We start from the raw sequence: 24,074 nt of genomic DNA, 5'->3' as shown, positions 1-24,074 counted from the left end.
ACAATGCACTGTCAGCTCCCACTCCTCTGCAGCTGCACTGCTGTCACAAAATTTCATTATTCAACAAAGTTAAAGGATCACTTTCTCGAAAGCCTGTAATTGTCTTCCATTGTGATACATAAGTTTGAAATTTTGCTCAAAAGTGCCTACAACCTCCCTCTGTAATGTTGCACGAGCGAGGCACCCCACGAGCTCCACGATGGTTCAAACAGCAACGTGTCAATACACACCAGAAAAAGATCACATCTCAGAAGTTCATGTTAGCTGTAAGGTAGGTTAATGATGTCACTTTGGCACCAAATTTCACCAAAATTCTCCCCAAAGCCACCGTGTATGTATCAAACACCATCGAAAGGTCGTTACAGTTCATCTTATCCACATTTCAACCCTTACTTTGACGCCTCTGCAATGGAGTTCACAACCATGACACCCAGCTTTGAAATCACACGATTTTCTTATAGGTGGCCGAGAAAAACATTTAGGGCACGGAAAGGCCTCAGGGAGTGGCATAAAGGGCGTCAATGAGACCACCAAAGCCCCTGGCGCTGATTCCCTCACATTTCACAGTCTAAAACGACAGTTCGCAGTGTGATAAGCAATGGGAAGACATTCTTGATTACCTTTGATACTGCAGAGTCCCTTGGATGTTGTAATCGTTCTGTAAGGACATTTTGGAGCTACATCTCCATTGAATGTGTTCGCACTCCTTTCGAGTGCAGTGCGATGGAAATTTTTGCTCTCTTGCACAGGGTGTAACTACTAGACGAAAGCATTCGACGAAACTTAAACATGATATGAAGCAGCAAAGTGTACTTAAGCTTTCTTGTCTCTCCTGTTTCACGCTCACCTGTGGTGGGATCATGGTGAAGTCCAACATTAACATGTGCGTGAATAAAATAACAAAGACTCCATCCCTTAGTCTGCCAACACCTTCAGTGTGTCAACCATGCACTTTTGTTGACTATGTTGCAAATCTACCTGTCACAGAATTCGACACCAATTCTGCCTTGTGACTGCTCTAGCGCATGAAGGCAAATTCCGCCTAAGAGGTGCCGAAGGGGTTGCCTAACCATCAGGTGCTAGAGTAGTCACAAGGGTGAATCGGTATCGAAATTTCTGTCGGGTATATTTGTAATCGGGGGGGGGGGGGGGGGGGGGGAAGTTTTAGAGAGACCCTTTGCAGTTTTATTCATGCACTTATTAATGTTGCACTATTCCCCCGTGGTCATGCCACAGGAGGGCAGAAAACAGAAGGACTGAAAAGCGTAAGTAATCTTTGCTGCTTCAGGTCAAGTTCAGATTTCTTCAAATGATTTTGAGCAGTCTCTAATGGTTCCCCTCTGTAAACAAGACCAAAAATTTCCATTACACTGCACTCTAAATGGTTGCAATCATGTTCAATGGGGAGGCAGCTCCACAGTATCCTTACAGAAGGGTGAAAACGTCTGAGGATGTCAGCGGTTGGTTGGTCATCGCACTGCAAACTGTCGCTTTCGATGAGAAATCTGTGGGAATCAGTGCCCCAAGACTTCTACCTCACCATCTATAATCATCCTATCTGATTAACAAAAACATTGAAATACCTCGAACTAACCCTCGAATGTAAACTAACATATGAGCTACACCTACTGACCACTCAACATACATCCTACAATAAGCTGAGATTAATAAAACCACTAAATGACTGAACATGGAGACTGCATACTACCACTATCCTTTACACGTACAAAGTCTTAGTCCAACCAATCCTCTCCTACGCCAACATCACAAGGATTTCTGCTATACATAAACTTTATCATTCTCTCTGAATCTTGAAATGCTGTGTACTGCTTTGGCCTTCCTTACCCATCTAATATCTACCAGCGTAATTCTGTATGAACATTCTAATTTCCGCTCTCTCCTCTCCCAAAATGAACTACACCTCTTAAGCGTTTCATATATATCCTACGATGGACTGAAACTACTGAAACGCCTGAATGGCTTATTCCTCTCTGTCCTCTCCCACGATGAACACCTCTGGGTTTCCTGTATTTACCACTACCACCACACTCCACACAGAATACCTTGATCAGACTAATCCCCCTTATATCAATGTCACAAGGATTTCCGAATTACATAAACCGTACCAGTCTCTCCAGATCTTCAAACGCCATGCACTCCTCTCACCTTCCTTGCTCGATTACCACCCCCACCCCCTACGGTAATCCCATGTGAGATTCTTAATTTCCCCTCTCTCCTCTCCTAAACTGAATTACACCTAGTACAGATTCAACTTAAATCCTACAGTGATTGATACTATTGAAATAACCAAGTACACTACTGGCCATTAAAATTGTTACACCAAGAAGAAATGCAGATGATAAACGGGTATTCATTGAGAAATATATTATATTAGAACTGAGATGTGATTACATTTTCACGCAATTGGGAGCATAGATCCTGAGACATCACTACCCAGAATAACCACCTCTGGCCGTAATAAAGGCCTTGATACACCTGGGCATTGAGCCAAACAGAGCTTGGATGGCGTGTACAGATACAGCTGCCCATGCAGCTTCAACACGATACCACAGTTCGTCAAGAGTAGTGACTGGTGTATTGTGACGAGCCAGTTGCTTAGCCACCATTGACCACACGTTTTCAATTGGTGAGATATCTGGAGAATGTGCTGGTCAGTGCAGCAGTCGAACATTTTCTGTATCCACAAAGGCCCGCACAGGACCTGCAACATGCGCTCGTTCATTATCCTGCTGAAATGCAGGGTTTCGCAGGGATCGAATGAAGGGTAGAGCCACGGGTCGTAATACATCTGAAATGTAACGTCCACTGTTCAAAGTGCCGTCAATGCCAACAAGAGGTGACCGAGACGTGTAACCAATGGCACCCCATACCATCACGCCAGGTGATACGGCAGTATGGCGATGACGAATACACGCTTCCAGTGTGCGTTCACTGCGATGTCGCCAAACAAGGATGCGACCATCATGATGCTGTAAACAGAACCAGGATTCATCCTAAAAAATGACGTTTTGCCATTCGTGCACCCAGGTTCGCCGTTGAGTACACCATCGCAGGGGCTCCTCTTTGTGGTGCAGCGTCAAGGGTAACTGCAGCCATGTTTTCCGAGCTGATAGTCCATGCTGCTGCAAACATCGTCGAACTGTTCGTGCAGATGCTTGTTGTCTTGCAAACGTCCCCATGTGTAGACTCAGGGATCGAGACGTGGCTGCATGATGCGTTACAGTCATGCGGATAAGATGCCTGCCATCTCGACTGCTAGTGATACGAGGCCGTTGGGATCCAGCACGGCGTTCCGTATTACCCTCCTGATCTCGACCAACGTGAGCAGCAATGTCGCGATACGATAAACCACAATCGCGATAGGCTACAATCCGACCTTTATCAAAGTCGGAAACGTGATGGTACGCATTTCTCCTCCTTGCACAAGGCATCACAGCAACGTTTCACCTGGCAACCTTGTGTGAATGCTCTGAAAAGCTAATAATTTGCATATCACAGCATCTTCTTCTTGTCGGTTAAATTTCACGTCTGTAGCACGTCATATTCATGGTGTAGCAATTTTAACGGCCAGTAGTGTAGTTGCACATGAGGGCTGCATTCCTCCAACGTACTCCTTAATCCAACCCGTCCTTTCTTAAGCCAATGTTACAAGAATTTCTGCTGCGTATAAATTTCATCATTCCTTTCAAACCCTCAGATGCCATGCGCTCCACCTCACCAAGGAGGTGATTCCAAATGAGCTTATTCCCCTCTCTCCTCTCCCACAATGAATGCCTTCAGGTTTACCGTATTTACTCCAAACTTTATGCCAGAAACGGTGTCATTTCATTCCTGTTGTTAACCCTCTAACTCTATTATACCAACGAATTTCCCCAACTTTACATCTTCACTCTCTCCACGTCTTGTACCCAAAAACATTTAATTGTTTACCCCTACCATACCCTAAAATTTGCCCTGAGATCTTCCCATCCTTCTGGCTTTGACAGAACTCTCCTATTCTTCTCCATTTCTTCGTCTTCTCCACCACTTTCCGAACTCCCTTGACAACACTTGGACCAGGCTTCCCCTCCCCAATTCTTCCAACCCACATCCTTTCTAAAGCACACGCTCTCTGATAATTCCCCTCACCCTCAACTCACTTCCCGCAATCCAGTCCAGTAAAATGAGGTGCTTTATCTTTTTGTAGATAATTTTTAATAATCTTAAAGATCATATATAGTTTTGAATGGAAAGGGTCTCAGTTGCAGAACTATTTTTATTAATAACAATTGTAAGGCATCATCAGATTATGTAATGATGCCTTATAAGGCTAAAAAGCGTAAGTATTATTAATAAAAACAATTCTGGAACAGAGACCGTTTTCGTTCAAAAATATTCATAACCAATTGCTGCATCAATCACAATGGAGTGGAACCAATATCACGTATATCCTTTACATTTAAAAATTTTTCAGAAGCTCTCCATAGTTTATTAACATTTTCGCTGCCACCTCAGCCTCAGCCTGATGAACGAAGGAATGAAATAACGAAAAGGAAATGAATTATGTCTGATTACACCACTTTCCTAGTCCTCAACATCACATTACAGAAGTCCTAACAATTCCTCCAACTCCCTCTTAATCAAGTTACATCCTGATGAAACCAGTGGTTCCTCAAGATTTGTCCTTTCAAAATCCGGGTAATAATTAGAGCACACGCCACTCGCATCTTCTGTTTTGGAGAAAGGCTATTGAGAAAATTTAGAGACCCGGCAATCGAAGCCAACTGCCGAACGATTTTACTGCCGCCAGCATACATAACGCATGAGGACACGACGATACGAGAAATTAGGACTCATACAGAGATGTACAGACAGTCGTTTTTCCCTCGCTCTGTTTGCGAGTGGAACAAGAAAAGAAATGACAAATAGTGGTACAGGGTACCCTCCGCCACGCACCGTACGATGGCTTGCGGAGTATCTATGTAGATATAGACGTAGATGTAGATGACTTCTACATAAACATTTATGACTGCCTATTTTATTAATTAACACACTAAAAACTTCAGACTAACACTACACCATAAACTAACATGAAAATCCCATCTCTTAATCATTCAACAGAAAGACCATAACAATCTATAATTGCTGACTGGTCATGTTGACTGTATCCCTTCCCTTTCACGATCTCCGTGCCTATTAAACCTAAATGCAATGGACGTTCAAAAGGGTTTGCATAGTCGTCTCTAATTTTTTTTTTTTTTTTTTTTTTTTTTTTTTTCAGGAGGAGAACGAAATTTTTTGTGAACATGCTTGGAGCATTTAGCTTTAAGTTGGTATGTAAAATTATTTTCTTTTACTTACATGTGGACCATAACGGAGCATGTCAGGGTGCTACAACGGTCGGTGATGGAGTTCCCCTTCAAGACCGGCGATGAACTGTCACATCGATTCACAGGAAAAAATGGTTCAAATGGCTCTGAGCACTATGGGACTTAACATCTGAGGTCATCAGTCCCCTAGAACTTAGAACTACTTAAACCTAACTAACCTAAGAACATCACATACATCCATGCCCGAGGCAGGATTCGAACCTGCAACCGTAGCAGTTGCACGGTTCCGGACTGAAGCGCCTAGAACCGCTGGGCCACCGCGGCCGGCGATTCACAGGAAGTTGCTCCCTGTTTATGGGGAGGACACAGTGGATCACAGCAGTATCCAGCGGTGATTGCAGAGGTTAAAAGAGAGTGATTTCTCTCTACTGGACAATCCAAGATGCGGTAGACCATCGACGGCAGTGAGTAATGTGAATAAGAAGACCATTGATCAAATCATCCAAAATGACAGATGTGTGACGACACGACAGCTTGCTGAAATGACTCTTTTGTCGTTGGTTAGTGTGGTATCACTGGTACTGTCACTAGGGTACAGAAAAATCTGTGCACGTTGGGTGCCTAGATTATTGACAAGAGGAATGAAAACGATGAGGAAGAAGGTGAGCGAGGATCTCATGAAGACCAATCCATGGCGTGGCGTCATCCGGGTTCCCCTCGGAAGAAGAAACCAAGACTATCACGAACAGCAGGCCGAAAGGTGATGGCAGTGTGGTGTCATTTTCACTGACTTTTTCGAACCTGGCTCCACAGTTAACCATAACCGTTACTGTTTGTCATTAGACAAGCTGCGACGTACCACCAAGAGCAACAGACCACAACATCAGGGTCAGCTCATCAGACTACACTATGACAGTGCCAAACTCCATACAGCCCTTGTGACGCAGAAGAAAATCAGGAGAGTGAATTGGAAAATTGTTCCTTATCCTCCCTACAGTCCGGACTTGGCTCCATCTCGTTTTTGCTTCTTTGGTCATCTGAAGGCCCACCTGTGCGGTGAAACATTTGTTAGTGAGAAAGACCTTATTTCCTGTGTCAAACGATGGTGTAAAAGTCAGTCCCCAGAATTTTACCAAAGTGCATTTACATCATGGAAAGAACGTTGGGCCAGATGCGTCACAGCTGATGGAGGCTACATTGAGTAGGTTCAATGTATAGCTTTTTGAACGCCCTTTGTATCACCAATCTTGTTCCTTCCTAAAATTGTCTGGATATCTGCTCCGCCAAAGTTTCATCACTCCTTCCAAATCCTTGAACCAAAATTATCCTGTGTTGCAGATAGCATCTGTTTATCTTCCCCCTCATGAATCCTTTAGCATCTCATCAAATTCCCATCCCCTCACTCACATCGAATACCTCTGTGTACTACCTACAATCTCGACTCCAACAAGTGCATTGTTTCCCCTCTAACTTCCCATCCTGGTTTCTTTTTACTCCTGTTCTGGCACATATTACCAGTCCTACATCTACACACACTCTGTATATCGTCTTTCAAAATTCAACTGCATCCCTCTCTTAGACAATGGAAACCATACCAATACTTCTTCATGGTAACACCTCTCTTCCCTCCACACCCCACCAGGCTCAGGGTACACACTTCCCTCTCTATCCTTTCCTTCTACTTTCCTCTACGATCATAGCCGATCAAACACCTTAGTCCCCTGCTCCATTTCTGTCGCCGGCCACGGTGGCCGAGCGGTTCTAGGCGCTTCAGTCCTGAACCGCGCACCTGCTACAGTCGCAGGTTCGAATCCTGCCTCGGGCATGGATGTGTGTGATGTCCTTAGGCTAGTTAGGTTTAAGTAGTTCTAAGTTCTAGGGGACTGATGACCTCAGATGTTAAGTTCCATAGTGCTCAGAGACATTTGAACCATTTCTGTCTCCTGCCGTCAACCTCCATCTATCCTTATGTCAAGAGTTGTAATCCACTGGTCCACTTGGCTTTATACTGATACACTAAGCACTACAAAATGTCTAATGTTCCCTCTCCTATCTCTACCCACAGGAAGTCTATCAATTTCAAGTGAATATGTGGAGTTCCTTTTTAAGATCTTTACCTTTCTGCACCATGGCCACTATATGTCTTAATACCATCTAGAACAATATATCTCATTAATGTTAAAATCCTACGTAAATGCCTCACTTGTTTTAGTTACATTGCCTGCCAAAAATAGAGTTGCACTCAGAAGGGGAAGAGAAAATGAAATGAAACTTCACAGGTTCAAAGTCTGTTGTTGTTGTTGTGGTCTTCAGTCCTGAGACTGGTTTGATGCAGCTCTCCATGCTACTCTATCCTGTGCAAGCTTTTTCATCTCCCAGTACCTACTGCAACCTACATCCTTCTGAATCTGCTTAGTGTATTCATCTCTTGGTCTCCCTCTACGATTTTTACCCTCCACGCTGCCCTCCAATACTAAATTGGTGATCCCTTGATGCCTCAGAACATGTCCTACCAACCGATCCCTTCTTCTGGTCAAGTTGTGCCACAAACTTCTCTTCTCCCCAATCCTATTCAATACTTCCTCATTAGTTATGTGATCTACCCATCTAATCTTCAGCATTCTTCTGTAGCACCACATTTCGAAAGCTTCTATTCTCTTCTTGTCCAAACTATTTATCGTCCATGTTTCACTTCTATATGAAATTATTTCAGTGATTATAAAACCGAGTCAGATATACAAAAAAAAACTTGGCAGAATGATTTAGCTTTTCAGTATGAAATTTCATCCCATTTGGCCTGGATGCATGCCCGCAACTGATATAACAAGCCCTTGAGATCCTGGAAATTGGCACTGGCACAGAGTTGATGCTCCATCTGGTCCTACACCTACCTATCAGGAACTCGTTTGGTGATCTCGCTGACCATGGGAGTGCCTCAACATCACGCAGACAGTTCATATATACAAGTATTGTCATTTTGAAAAATGGAACCACGATACTGCCACGTGTTGTGCCTTCAGAGTCCCCTCAATCGCTAGCACCCGTGTCCTGAAGTCATACCCGATGTTGTAGGCAGTCTGTTACTTGTTCTCAGATGACAGGTGCAGATGTGAAAGGGTTACATGTGCTTGGTGCACAGCACAGCCATCCTACCTTGTGGTGGTCAGACGTGGGCGACCACAGCCTTGACGTGTAGTATGGCTGCCCTCACATTCTCATGCAGTCCAATTTCAGGCCACTGTCACATCCGAATTCTCCATAAATCTGGGTAGTGTACGATTCGAACCGCCTGTGAAATGGAGAGCCACAACGAGATCCCTTTCCAACGCTATCAGGTGATGATAATTCTGTCCCACACGAGGACGTGGCACCTCCATGATCTTCACAGTGATAACACATGACGCTGTTCATGCCCTACTGGACCTGGTAACAATACTAAACACGAACGACTGTAATCCAGTCTCGGTACCATTCTACCTTTAACAGAGGACTGCACTCTGATCATTTACATTCCTACTGATGGTGCACTTGCGTACAAAGTTACATTGACATCAGACCATGTCATCTGGATATTTAACTTTATTCTCAGGCAGTGTACGTTGCATCAACTGTGTGTATTATAATACCAATTTAGATGAAGAGCATGATCCTTGTACCACTGACAGCCCATCACCCCACCTATGTAGATAAGGGGGATAGTCAAATGGTTCAAATGGCTCTGAGCACTATGGGACTTAACATCTGTGGTCATCAGTCCCCTAGAACTTAGAACTACTTAAACCTAACTAGCCTAAGGACATCACACACATCCATGCCCGAGGCAGGATTCGAACCTGCGACTGTAGCTGTCGCGCGGTTCCGGACTGCGCGCCTAGAACCGCTAGACCACCGTGGCCGGCGGGGGATAGTCAATAATAAAGATATCTATCTACAAGAAAGTTCGTGTAATATGTCACATGAGCAGTGGAAACGACCTACCTGAGCTGCAAAAAGAATTGTCATTGCTTTATAATTTCAATGGGATCGTATTTGTGAAAGTGACAAGACTAAAAAAACTCTACAGTTAAAGCTTTCGTGAGATGTAACAACTGACCATCTCTTGTGACTGGAAAAAAGAATGGATTATTCTATCTCTTTAAAAGGGATCGTAGGACACATTGACAAAGCCTCGGATCATCATCTAACTGTTGTCAGTTTGGTTTATAGCTATGAAACGTATTTTTTGTTCATGTATAAACATTTTTTGGAGACCCATCATTGCCGTCTCCAAAATATCAACCAACTGCTAGACAATTGTTGCAAATAATTCGAAAGCAGCGAATCGAAATAGTTTACTATAAACACCGAAATTTAAATTGATACTCTTCACTCTGGATAACAGATCATTAATTACTGCCTCACTACTTGAAAAGCAAAGACTGTTGATTTTCCTGACGCAAACAGAAATTCCACCATCACGGTTATCCAATGCACTCCCGGTGACATACTCCGCATACATGTTATATAGATGAGGTGACATTATACAACCTTGTCTGATTCCATTAGTTACATCGAGAAACTCCAGAGTATTCCTCATCCACCTTTTCTGTCGCAGCATGAATCTTATAATGACCTTATCCCTGATTTCTCTTATTGCGATGGTGATTTCTACACATGTAGGTGGGAATGGACAAAATATTTGCACGTTTGGAGAAGAAAGTTGGTGATTGAAATTTCGTGAAAAGATATCTGCTACAGAAAACGCCTTTGTTTCAATAATTGACACCCCAACTCACGTGTCATACACGTAACAGTCTTTCCCCTATTTTGCGCTAGTAGAAAAGAAGTTCCCTTCTTTGAACTCTTTCGATATCCTCCGTCAGTGCTATAACGTAAGGATATCGCAACCTTAAATCAGCACTCCAGAACAGAATAGACAAGTGTATTGTGGGCAGTCTCTTTAGCAAAGTAATTAATTTTTTAATGGATAACAATCATCAATTCACCCCTGATACAAAATACATCAATTTTATGGAAATAAAAGCAGTTACAATAAATTTCAATGAAATTCACACAGCTGGAATACTAAATCCCTTTATTGATTATTGATTAAAAATTCCAACTAAAATTTATTACTTACAATTAGCAAACACAGTTAACATAAATAAGTTTACCGCAGCTGGATACAAAGACAATAGCCCTTCATAATTATTAAGATCCTCAGGGTAAGAAGACATGACAAAACTGTTCCACACGGTATGTAGGAAACATATGACGCGCGAAACACCCTTGGACTTCAAGAAGATTGTAATAATGCCAATACTAAACACAGGTGCTGAAAGGTGTGTTCTTAATCGTCATGGTTCCCAAATACCAATACGAATAGTTATCTACAAAAGAATTTAACAAGTGATAGAGGCTGGTACAGGGGAAAATCCATTTGGATTTGAGAGAAATGTAGGTACATGTAAAGTAATATTTCCCATATGACTTATCTGAGGAGATAGATTCAAGAGGGGCTAACTCATATTTACAGTGTTTGTATAAGAGCAAAAATTCCTTTTGACAGTGTTGGTAATGCATTCTTCCAAATTCTTAAGTTATAAAGTGTAAAATAAAGAAACCAGACTGCAGTTAGGACATGATGGGAATGAGACAGGTTTGAAGCTAATCCTCCATGTTATTCATTAATTCAGGAATTAAATTTGAGTAAGAAGAATTCAGTTTCTCGAAGGCATAATAATTCTGCAAGAGATGGCAAAGCATAGAATAAGAGAATAAAGTAGCAAAACTTCTGTTGACGGTGTTGACTGGAATAGTCTTTCCAATTCTGAAGATATGAAGTATAAAATACAGAAATCAGACTGCGGTTACGACATGATGAGCGTGAAAGAGAGACACTAGTGGCAAAGAAATAGGACAGGTTTTCAGTTTATCAACCATGTTACTCCGTTTCTGTATTGAGCAAGCCGTAAAGAATACCAGATGAAATTTGAGAGGGGGGGGGGGGGGGGGGAAGAAGAAGAAGTAAAACAAGATTAGACTTTGCCAATGACATTAAGCAATGGGACATATTTTCAGTTTATCAACCATGTTATTCAGTTCCTATATTGAGCAAGCCGTAAAGAATGGCTCTGAGCACTATGGGACTCAACTTCTGTGGTCATCAGGCCCCTAGAACTTAGAACTACTTAAACCTAACTAACCTAAGGACATCACACACATCCATTCCGGAGGCAGGATTCGAACCTGCGACCGTAGCAGTCCCGCGGTTCCGGACTGCACGCCTAGAACCACTAGACCACCGCGGCCGGCGTAAAGAATACTAATGTGATATTTGGGCGGAAGAAGAAGAAAAACAAGATTAGATTTTGCCATTGACATTATAATTGTGCAAGAGATGGCTAATAATTTTATTATCCCTTGAATTGAATCGAAAATGCCTTGAACATGGATTAAGAGATAGACATTAACAAAACTGAAACGAGGATGATGGAGTGTAATCGAAATAAATCATGCAAGGAATGGGACATATTTTCAGTTTATCAACCATGTTATTCAGTTCCTATATTGAGCAAGCCATAAAGAATACTAAGGTGATATTCGGGGGGAAGAAGAAGTAAAACAAGAGTAGACTTTGCCAATGACATTATAATTGTGCAAGAGATGGCAAATAATTTGATTATTCCTTGAATTGACTAGAAAATGCCTTGAACATAGGTTAAGAGGTAGACATCAACAAAACTGAAACGAGGATGATGGAGTGTAATCGAATTAAATCATGCACTATTGAAGGAACTGCGCTAGGAACAGAGGCACGGAAAGTAATGGACGAGTTCTGTTATTTTAGAAGCAAAATAACCAATAATTGAAAAAGTAAAGAGGATATAAAATACAGACTTGCGACAGCAACAAAAGCGTTCCTGAAAAAGAGACATTTGTTAATATCTAATACAAATGTACATGTTAGGAAGTGGTTTCTGAAAATATATGTCTGGTGAGTAGCTTTGTATGGAAGCAGAATGCGAACGAAGGTTGTGAAATGTGATGTTCCAGAAAAATGCTGAAGGTTAGATGAATATCTTGGGTATTAATAACCGCTTCAGCTGTATTTGGTTCTTTATTACTGTACCAGTACCGGTTTCGTGGCGCTAAAGTCACATCTTCAGGTAACGTATAATTAAAACATTAGAGCGGAAAAGCTCGGAATCTTTTTTCCCAACGTTCGTTGTCTGTCAAAACAAGACACCATAAAAGACGGTATGTCATGGATTAATAACTGCCAGATCCCAATATAGTGGACGGGTCCAAAAAAAATCGTACCATAGTGATCGCTTCTCCGAATTCGATCAAGCCCGCGCATCATCAGGGCATGCGCGAGGCGTCTGCAGGCAAGCTTTTTATTTTCTTGTCGTCAGTATGATAGAGCACGCGGACGCGTCCCCTGTATGCGGTTCCATATAGATTGGAAAAGTGAGCACCATGGTACCATTTGGTTAGAACCCACCCACTATATGGAATCTGGCAGTTTTTAATCCATGACATACCGTCTTTTACCGATGTTTTGTTTTGACGGACAATGATTGTTGGGAAAAAGATTCCGAGCTTCTCCGCTCTAATGTTTTAATCATATGTCACCTGAAGATGTGACTTTAGCGCCACGAAACAGGTAGTGGTACAGTGATAAAGGAGCAAATACAGCTGAAGCTGTTGTTAATACCCGAGATGAATACTCGTAGCTGTGGTTGCACCACCTAAAAGGTAGTCTGCAGTTATATGAATAGATCAGATGGCTAATGACGTGGTAGTGAATCGAATACGGGAGAAAAGAAATGTATCTCATATCTTGAATAAGAGTACGGATCAGTTGATGGAACACATCCAGAGACAACAAGGAATCCTCAGTTCGGGAATCGAGATATGTGTGTCTGTTTGTATAGGGAGATCAAGTGTGGACTACAATAAATAGGTTTAAGTAAATGTAGGTTGCAATAATTAAGCAGGCTTGCACAGGATGGCCCAGCCTGAAGAACTATAACAAACCAGTCTTTGATTCAGAGACTCGAAAACAACACATTTTGATGGGGTGTAAAACTTACTTTCTGAATAATCCTCGTCGCATATTCAACCAATGGCATCACATAATTATGTACCAAGAAGCGAGACATCGGTTATAAGTACAGCTGTCTGACGTAAGATGTGAAGTAATCTGCACCCACTCACCTCGCTGCTCCTTGACGTACTTCTGCACAATGTCGAGCTCCTCCTGGATGGCTTCCTCAGACACGGCACCTCGCAACCGCCTCAACACACTCTCAGCTTCCTCGTTCCTGGAACGCAGCGCCAGGAAGTATGGTGACTCGGGCACCCAGAGAAAGCCCAGCATGAAGATGACAGGTACTGCAGCCGACACGATGGCCACGGCCGAGTAGGACATGTAGGGGCCCATGCAGTAGGAGGCGAGCCCACCCGCACTCAGTGCGAACTGGAAGACGGTGCCCAGCATACCCCGTATCTTGGTCTCGGCAATCTCCGCTACGTACATCGCTACCAGGGACAAACAGGAACCTGTACCCAGACCAGCCACCAGGCGCGATGCTATCAGCATGCCTGCTGAGTCGGCAAACAGCACCTGTCGGCCAACAGCACATTTCTGTCACTTCTGGCTGCCTTTAGCCAAATTGGAAAAACGATTGCTGCCAGGCTGCATGTGGGCCAAGTGACAGCTCTCTGGTGATGTCTTTCTGTTAAAAATTTACAATTTCATTTCCAGAACTTTTTATACAGGATGTCCCAGGAGGACTTGGCATTATTCAGGGATACGACAGGAAAGATCTCTTGAAGCAAAATACTGTGCATGGACATATGCCCTAATCCGAATGGCTTCTGAGATAGATGACACGTAGTGTACATTTGCTTTTGGGCTAGCAGCGTGCGCGTATGTATTTTACGCACCAAACCTCTTTTACGTTTTATTCTAGCCAAACCTACGTTATCGCCTTCAAACTCTTTGCTCAGGATGTCTTTCTGCCAGTAAACTAGCCCATTCAACAAGCAGTTGTCCATGAAGTGTTAGGAATGATGTAGTGTGAGGGACTGAGAGTGTATCGAATAAAAGCATCAGTTAACTGTATTGGTACACGCGCTGGCTAAAAAGACCCACATCTAATCCAAAGAAGAATATGTAGATTTGATGTATATTTATGGGTTCTGTTATGGCACTGCTCCTACTACTGTAGGAAAACATCATTGGTGCTTTCCGATACATCAAAGTTCTAGTTGTACGAGGGGCGTTTGAAAAGTCTGTGCAAAAATAAAAACTACTTACGTGTTGGGGCTAAAACTTTTTTATTTTTCGACATAGTCTCCTTCTAGACTTATACACTTCGTCCAACGCTGCTCTAATTTGTTGATCCCTTCCGAATAATAGGAATTGTCCAAGTCTGCAAAATAGCTATTAGTTGCTGCAATCACTTCCTCGTTTGAATAAAATCTTTCTCCCACCAGCCATTTCTTCAAATTGAGGAACAAATAGTAGTCTGAGGGAGCCAAGTCTGGAGAATAGGGGGGATGTGAAACGAGTTGGAATCCTATTTCCATTAATTTTGCGACCACAACTGCTGAGGTGTGTACTGGTGCATTGTCGTGATGGAAAATGACTTTTTTGCATTCCAATTGCCGGCATTTTTCTTGCAGCTCGGTTTTCAATCAAACGGTCCAATAACGATGAACAATATTCACCTGTAACAGTTTCATCCTTTTCCGGATAGTCGATTAGGGTTATCCCTTGCGAATCCCAAAAGACAATCGCCATAAACTTTCCAGCTGAAGGAAGGGTCTTAGTCTTTTTTGGTGCAGATTCTCCCTTGCTAAGCCATTGTTTACATTAATGTTTGGTCTCAGGAGTAGAGTAATCTATCCATGTTTCATCCACAGTGACGAAACGACGCTTAAAGTCCTGCGGCTTCTTCCTGAACAGCTGCAAACCATCCTTGTAACACTTCACACGATTCCTTTTTTCGTCAAGCTTGAGCAATCCGGAACCCATCTAGCGGATAGCTTCCTCATGTCCAAATGTTTATGCAAAATATTACGTATCCGTTCATTTGAGATGTCCACAGCACTAGCAATCTAACGCACCTTACCTCTTCTGTCATCGATCACCATATCATGGATTTTATCAATGATTTCTGGAGTCGTAACCTCCACAGGGCTTCCAGACCGTTCAGCATTACTTGTGCCCATACGGCCACTCCAAAAATTATGAAACCACTTATAAACTGTTCTAATCGAAAGCGCGGAGACACCGTAATGTTTACCAAGCTTCTCTTTAGTCTCCTGAGGCGTTGTGCCTTCCAAAAGTAATGTTTAATCACCACACGAAATACTTTTTCGTCCATTTTTGACAATGACTCGACTTCCTTGATTCACACGAGGGCCAAACAGAAAGAAATAGACCAATATGGTTGAAACGTGGTGTGCATTCTTTCCAAAGATGTTACTAACTAAACATGATCTCGATACGCACCGGTGGTGCCATCTCTCGGACTTTGCACGGAATTTTCAAACGCCCCTCGTAGAGTGTTTTCAGCACATTGCGTGAAACAGGTATTCTGCCACGTTTCCATTATCCTTCTGAACGTTTTGTTGAACAACCTGCACAGGAACTGCAACATGTTGTTGAAATGGTGCAGCGTACTGACAAGCATGATAATTCTTACAGGTGAATGTGTTAAAATCGCATTTTACAATTTATACTTTGTGTAATGCATGTTGTGGTGTTTACTAATTGCTGTACATGTGTGCATGAGTAAACCTGACAACGTACTGAATAGTGCAGAAAATAAATAACAGTCTTTAGTAGGTGTGTTCTGTCTCAGAAGCCATTCGGAATGGGGCAGTTGTCCATATGAAATTTTTTGCCCCAAATGATCGTTCCTGTCATATCTCTGAATATTGACCACCGTCTGTTCAGCAACTTGTGTCCCACATGCTTTCCGTTTCATAAATGAATATAGTTGTCAGGTGCATTTTTTTCTATTCTTTGGATTAGTAACTGAATTTAATGGTTATTCAGTGGCTCCGTAACAGTCGCCAAAGTTTCAGGTAACGGAAACTAGACTGTAATCTAACTAATGAGACTACAAAAGATACCAGACTTGTCTCTTCCTGCCACATATTGACCTTAGTGCTATTCACTTGTTGGCACCCCCGTCCTTGATGATCCCTAATATTGTGCTGTGGATTTCTCTTGCCATTTTTCTTCCACCTGGAACTTCGTTCAGATCGCATATTCCACACTGAACTCGTGTTATAATAGTAGAGCTACAAAAAGGCTGTAGTAATGCTCGGAGAACGTCGTCATTTTATTTCAACTGTGTAAAACACCTTCTTCCCTCTCTCAGTGACCATTTCGAAAGAAATTCGATGTTTTTTACGACTTTTCTTCTGTGCCACAATAAAGATTTTAAACCATGAAACAAATGATATTTTCAAATTGTTTTAGGTTAAAGAAGTATTTGATAGCTTGACTTACTTGAACAGGAAGATAAATATAGAGGATTGAATTCAATATTTTATTTTCCCATTCACAACCTGCAAGCAAATAAAGAATTCTGTTGTACTTCAATATTGGATTTATGTTAGTACTGTTTATTTTTACGGTATTGGAAAAGACAGATCTTTGTCATCTTGCCACACTAATTGGATTCCTTTTTAAAACAAGTTGTCCATTCTTCTGCTATGTGAGACAGCTTTTGAAAGTGCATGTTTCTTTAACAGCATTTCGTTTTTCACACAAGCCCATCAAATGAATGGCAAATGATTTTTGGGCCTCAGAATAAAGGAACTGAGGTAAACGTTACGCAGCATTGAATGACACACCATATAGGCTTAGCATACTAAATTACCTTCTGAATGGAGTTCATGAAGCAGGCACCGAAAATCAGGCAGCAATTTAATTGTATGAGCTAGGGCTAAATGAAAGCCAGGTGGTCTTGCGTGGTATCACTGTGCACTTTTATAGAATTACTATGTAAATTCTTGTGGCACATTGACACTGCAATATGAGGACAGGTCTCTGGGCAAAAGTGCTGTCTCTGGTAATCTCTGTACTTTAAAATGACTCATCGACCACATCTCATGAACTGACTTATATCTTCAGCGTGCAGTTTGATCTTGAAGGGAGTCTACTTAACTCTTCTCTTTCCATCACCTCTCAAGTTTTTCCATCGTGTGCAAATTGCCACTTGATGAATTTCGCTCTTCTGAACTTGTGGCAAATAGGTAATTGGTGCACCAAATTCTTTGCTGCAATAGTGCTACAGGGTGATGAGGTTACCTCTGTGTTCGCTTCAGCTGTAAACTCTAACAGGAACTAGCTTCGCCCACCATGCACAGCCGTTGAGTGCTATAGACTGGCAAATGTCGCGCAGAAGTCTGATTCACTATGTTCCTTTTGTTCCTTCCAATCATTCATATTGCCAGTTTTCATGAAAATTATAAATCGAACACCTTGGCATTAAAGTGGAATGATCAGAGCAACATTATGAAAGGGAGAAAAATATTAATGTCAATAATACTTTCAAGATTTAAACATTCAGTTATTAAACCATAAAATTAATATCAAAGCAACACAGGACCGTCACGCCATTTCAGTACAGCTTATACATATTTTTTCTTATTGTTGGCACTTAAATGCTTCTGTTTGATTAAGTACATATTGTGGACTCCAGGTTACACTACCTCAGGTGCTAATTTTCTTTGTCAAATTAAAGTGTACGTGCTGTTCCTGCTATTTTAATATTTCAATGCAGATGACTTCCCTCATGAAATTTTCATGTGATACGACTTTAAAATCTGAGTCGGTTTTCAAAAAGCATCAGATGGAGCGTCAGAGATAAAAGGAAGATTTCTCGTTCTGAGTTCTAGCACATCAACAATATTGATCAGGCAACAAAATACATACGAGGCTTTCTTCGATCTACGGAAAACGAATTATACATGCATTATTACATTTGAAAGTCTTTAGCTTACAGTACTGCTACATATATTACTCAAAATTTAACTTCCAAAAAAATATCGGCAGAAGTTTCTTCGCCTCATAACATGGAATGATGCAAAATGAAAGGAAAAAAGAATGATTCAGAATTAACTGAACAGTAATTAATTGTTATTAAGTAGATCCCTCTACAACACAATTTTATGTGCAATTAAACTCCACAAAGAATATTCTTGTTAAAACATGTACCCCTGCCATTGTGCACATCAGCCGAAGAAAGGCATTAAATTAAGTACAGACCATAAGCCAGGAAGCAAACACCGGAAGCCCAGATGTGATGAGCAGCATCTTGCGACCGACGATGTCGACGATTATTGGCACACCTATGATGGGTATCACGGACGAGATAGTCGTGCAGAAGACGATCCAGGAGGCCTCGTCTGCTGTCAGTGGCAGCCATGAATCCGGCTCCTGGAGGCGTGGCAGGATGGGCGACAACCAGCCGGAAACCATGCCGCTCATCACACATGTCAGTGACGCTGTTGAAACACCACACTTTCACATCTCTAAGGAAGATTAGGAGTTCAATGACCCATTCAAAATGGTATTATTAGAGATGGAGCACAAGCTCGATTTGAGGAAAGGTGGGGATGGAAAACAGGCACACCCTTTCAGGGAACCATTCGGAGGCATTAATTTTCAGCATGCAAACATAGTTTCCCTATTTTCTTAAATATTAAACAATTCTAATATATTAATGAGAGCTACAGGTGATTTGTAAACTCCTCAGAAGCAATATCAGTCACATTAACTAAATTAAATTAGTATGAAATCAATCTTCATTAAAAGCATTTCACCATCAGAAATATTTAACCAGAAATATGATGCATCTGCAACAGAGCTGTGATGATAGTATGAAGGCTTTCACGACCGGATGACATATTTTCTGGTAAACCTTCCGGGATGTAAGGTCGTGGTCCATGAAACTCTTCAGCTCCTAACGTTTCATCCAGAGCTGCGCTGGACATCTTCAGAGGGGTGTTTCTCCTCCGGTGAGTCTTGCCGAGTCTCACCGGAATTGCGGCTAACATGGATGAGGGGTGAAATGGTTCGGCTTTCAGATTATAGCTGGTTTGGCAGCCTCGAAGAACAGACATTTTGTCTGCCGCGGTTGCTGTCAGTTAAGCCATTATTAGCATTTTCTGGTTATTTGGACATGTAATTGAGAACACTGTGATACTAATTACCGAAGAAGGCAGTTCATTATTTTGTTGAAGACAGGAAATTTTTTGTGACTCTAAAGTGGAATGAAATTGTGCCGTTTCTCCTGTGCTGCTAATAAAAAGCGAGTGACATCCAGTATGTTGTTGTTGTTGTGGTCTTCAGTCCAGACACTGGTTGATGCAGCTCTCCCTGCTACTCTATCCTGTGCAAGCTTCTTCATCTCCAAGTAACTACCACAACCTACAGCCTTCTGAATCTGCTTAGTGTATTCTTTTCTTGGTCTCCCTCTACGATTTTTACCCTCCACGCTGCCCTCCAATACTAAATTGGTGATTCCTTGATGCTCAGAACATGCCCTAACAACCGATCCCTTCTTCTAGTCAAGTTGTGCCACAAATTCCTCTTCTCGCTAATTCTGTTCTGTACTCCTCATTAGTTACGTGATCTACCCATCTAATCTTCAGCATTCTTCTGTAGCACCACATATCTAAACCTTCTATTCTCTTCTTATCTAAGCTATTTATCGGCTACCTTTCACTTCCATACATGGCTACACTTCATACAAATACTTTTAAAAAAGACTTCGTGACACTTAAATCTATACTCGATGATAACAAATTTCTCTTCTTCAGAAACGCTTTCCTTGCCATTGCCAGTCTACATTTTATCTCCTCTCTACTTCGACCATCACCAGTCTTTTTGCTTCCCAAATAGTAAAACTCATTTGCTCCTTTAAGTGTCTCATTTCCTAATCTAATTCCCTCAGCACCACCTGATTTAATTTGACTACATTCCATTACCTTCGTTTTGCTTTTGTTGATGTTCATCTTATATCCTCCTTTCAAGACGTTGTCCATTCCGTTCAACTGTTCTTCCAGGTCCTTTGCTGTCTCCAACAGAATTACAATGTCATTGGCAAACCTCAAAGCTTTTGTTTCTTCTCCATACATTTTAATTCCTACTCCAAATTTTTCTTTTGTTTCCTTTACTGCTTCTCAATATACAGACTGAATAACATCTGGGATAGGCTACAACACTATCTCACTCACTCCTTATAACTGCCATCTTCTTTACAAATTGTAAATAGCCTTTCTCTCCCTGGCTCAAATGGCTCTGAGCACTATGGGACTTGACATCTGAGGTCATTAGTCCCCTAGAACTTAGAACTAGTTTAACCTAACTAAGCTATGGACATCACACACATCCATGCCTGAGACAGGATTCGAACCTGCGACCTTAGCAGCAGCGGAGTTCCGGACCGAAGCGCCTACAACCACTTGGCCACACCGGCCAGGTTTCTCTTCATGTATTTTACCCCTGTCACCTTCAGAATTTGAAAGAAGGTGGCATCTAGTATAAACAAACTAATTGGAAATTAAATTATTTTTAAAATATTCGTTCGTAGTAAGAGTTTAATACAGCCTCAAGCTAACGGATTCACGACCTACGCGCTGTTTTCTATGTGGGGGGCAACTATAGAAGACTGCAGGTTGGTGAACATTTATTAGAACTTATTCATTCCGTTTATGGCGTTGGAAGCAGAGAGGCACCTCACGTGTTCTGCAATCTTAGTACAAATGAGATCAGTGACACGTCATTTGTGATAACACAGAGGCAGTATGAAGGAGAGAAATTTTCGAGGGAAGGGGTTTATCATACGCACGTATATATCACCCTCTCTCTCTCTCTCTCTCTCTCTCTCTCTCTCTCTCTTTGTCTCTTTGTCTCTCTCTCACTCTTTTTTCATCTTGCCATACATAGCATCCCTTGCAGGGATGATCGTTGAAGTCCATATGCTTTGGAATTATGAGGTTAGATTTTATTGGCGAGAACTGTGAATTGTAACCGACCAGGAAACTGTGTAAGGACTGTGATACATGTGAAATGTGAATGACCAGAGAACTGAATGAGAACTGTGAGAAGTAGCTTTGAAGTAACTGTTTTTTAACTGCAGTTGAACTATAATATCTGATGCTGAAAAATCAAATTTTCAGTTACAATGAAAGTACGGGGCTGAGTCAAATGAAAACCTTAAACATTTTTTAGAATATTATTTATTGTTCAGAAGTGGTACAAAGCTGTATCATATTTCAACATAATCTCCTCCACGCTAAATGCAAATTCTCCAGCGCTTACAAAGTGCATAAATTCCTTTAGAAAAAAATTCTTTTGGTAGTCTGCGCAACCACTCATGCACCGCGTGGCGTACCTCTTCATCAGAACGGAACTTCTTTCCTCCCATTGTGTCTTTGAGTGGTCCAAACATATGGAAATCACTTGGAGCAAGGTCTGGTGAGTATGCTGGATGAGGAAGACACTCAAAAAGCATCGCCTGTTATTGTTGCAACTGTTGTACGGGCAGTGTGGGGCTTTGCATTGTCATGTTGCAAAAGGACACCTGCTGACAGCAATCGACGTCGCTTTGATTTGATTGCAGGCCGCAGATGATTTTTAGGAGATCTGTGTATGATGCACTGGTAACAGTGGTCCCTCTGGGGATGTAATGTTCCAAAAGAGAGTCAGCATAACCTTCCCTGCTAATGGTTCTGTTCGAAACTTCTTTGGCTTTGGTGATGAGGAATGGCACCATTCCTTGTTCGCGCTCTTTGTTTCCAGTTGGTGGAAGTGAACCCATGTTTTGCCCCCAGTAATGATTCTTGCAAGGAAGCTTTCACCTTCTCGTTCAAAGCGCCGAAGAAGTTCTTCACAAGCATCAACGCGTCGTTCTGTCATTTCAGGAGACAGCTGCCGTGGCACCCATCTTACAGACACTTCGGAAACTGGAGCACATCATGCACAATGTGGGGTGCTGACCCATGAGTAATCGGTAAACATGCTGCAATGTCATTCAGTGTCACTCGGCGGTTTTCCTTCACTATCGCTTCAACTGCTGCAGTGTTCTGTGGAGTCACAACTCGTTGTGCCTGACCTGGATGAGGAGCATCTTCCACTGAAGTCACACCATTTGCGAACTTCCTACTCCATTCGTAGACTGCTGTGACAAACATGCACCACCGTACTGAACCTTCATTCGTCGATGAATTTCACCACCCAAAAACCGAATAAGAGAACGCTGTTCTTCCCTGGTGCAAGTCTCAAGTGGGGCGACCATCTTTATACTGATATTGCGACGGTATGTGCACATTTGCAGTATGCTGCCACCTACAGGCCGTTCTGCACGCTGTTTGTAGCATGCTTACCAGCTTACAGGATAACGGCCCGAAATTTCGATTTGTTATTACAAATTTAAGGTTTTCATTTGACTCACCCTCGTAGTATCTGTAACTGAGAAATAGGAAATGCCGAATTGCTATGAGAACAAAAAGTTAAGGTTGAGTGCGCGGTCCACGGCATTACGCTATTAGTCATCACTTCTAGATTCTTAATGTTACGAGACGGCGCAGCGTATGGAGCAACGTGAGGCAGCCACAGACAATAGGTGCGGACGGCGCAGCTAGCGGTACAGAGCGCGCTTGAAGTGCCAGCTTCAGCACCCCACAATTAGCGGAGCTGCCACCAGCGGTGCAGCCCACAGCTTCGGAGGCTCAGGGGCAGTACGTCGAGGAAGAAAAGTAGGGCTAGTGTAAGTGTTGGATCTCATATAGCAGTCTAAGATTTGTGATTATAACATCAGCATTAGTAAAAGTCTGGGGAAGAGGAAGTAAGATACTCTCTCAGAAGTAGAGGGGTTCGGTCTCACCGTATTAATGACAACCAGGTACAAAATAAATGGTAGTGAAGTCAGGTATGGGTTTACTGATACGTCGCATGTACTAACAAATAACCCAAATGAAAATGTAAATTCAAACTTCGGTGATGAATCAGGAATATTAAATTAACCAAGAATCTCATTGAGCATTCTGAAGTAGCCATTAATGGTTTCACAAGAAATGTAGAGTTAATGATGAAGACAGTGAAAATGTAGATTTAGTGGCAAACACTTATAATGTAAACCAATGATAGTTAATGCTCAGTCAATATGAAATGACTGATTGGAATGACAATGCCAGAGAAAATGACTCCAATCTCGAGATTGATAATGAGCCAATAGATGAGTTACGTACATTAAGTCATGGTACAGCATCAGCTGACACTTTACCAACTCAGGATGATGATCAGGATCTGAAGTCTATACTAAAATTAATTTTGCGAGCACAAAAAGTAGCACAAACAGAGCATAAAGAGGAATCAAGAAAATAGATAAGGAATTAAGTAATAAAGTAGATGAGGACTTAAAAGAAATTACTGTAAGAATAGCTCAAATTAACGGTAAATTCGATGCTTTGGAAGAAAAGGCTACACATCTTGAAGTTATAAATGAGGGATGTAGTAAGGAAATAAATAATGAAACAACTAAATGGAGTAAAAGACTAAAAGTTTGTAAGTCACATAGAAATCAAAAGGTTAACCATGAAATCAAAACGTTAAAAAAGAATTTGCAGGATCAAACAATAATTAATAAAATTAGTAATATAGGGTATAAGGCAAGAGCAAAGCAAGGCTATCGAAGAATTCAGTGGAATAATTTACAAAGTATCAAA

At 41.8% G+C, this 24,074-nt stretch overlaps 1 protein-coding gene across 1 annotated transcript in view; it reads right to left on the bottom strand.

The window, feature by feature from the left end:
• LOC124613424 (facilitated trehalose transporter Tret1-like) overlaps window positions 1-18,822 on the bottom strand; it is a 74,743-nt gene extending 55,921 nt beyond the window's left edge. Inside the window, exons 1-2 of the mRNA XM_047142127.1 lie at window positions 18,610-18,822; window positions 13,533-13,941 (exon numbers count right to left, since the gene is read on the bottom strand). Of these exons, the coding sequence (XP_046998083.1) occupies window positions 13,533-13,941; window positions 18,610-18,822 (622 nt within the window). The remainder of the gene's footprint in view (window positions 1-13,532; window positions 13,942-18,609) is intronic.
• Between the last annotated feature and the right edge of the window lie 5,252 nt (window positions 18,823-24,074).

Source organism: Schistocerca americana, chromosome 4, assembly GCF_021461395.2.
Source record: "Schistocerca americana isolate TAMUIC-IGC-003095 chromosome 4, iqSchAmer2.1, whole genome shotgun sequence".
NCBI lineage: Eukaryota > Metazoa > Arthropoda > Insecta > Orthoptera > Acrididae > Schistocerca > Schistocerca americana.
This window is presented reverse-complemented; position numbering and strand designations above follow the sequence as displayed.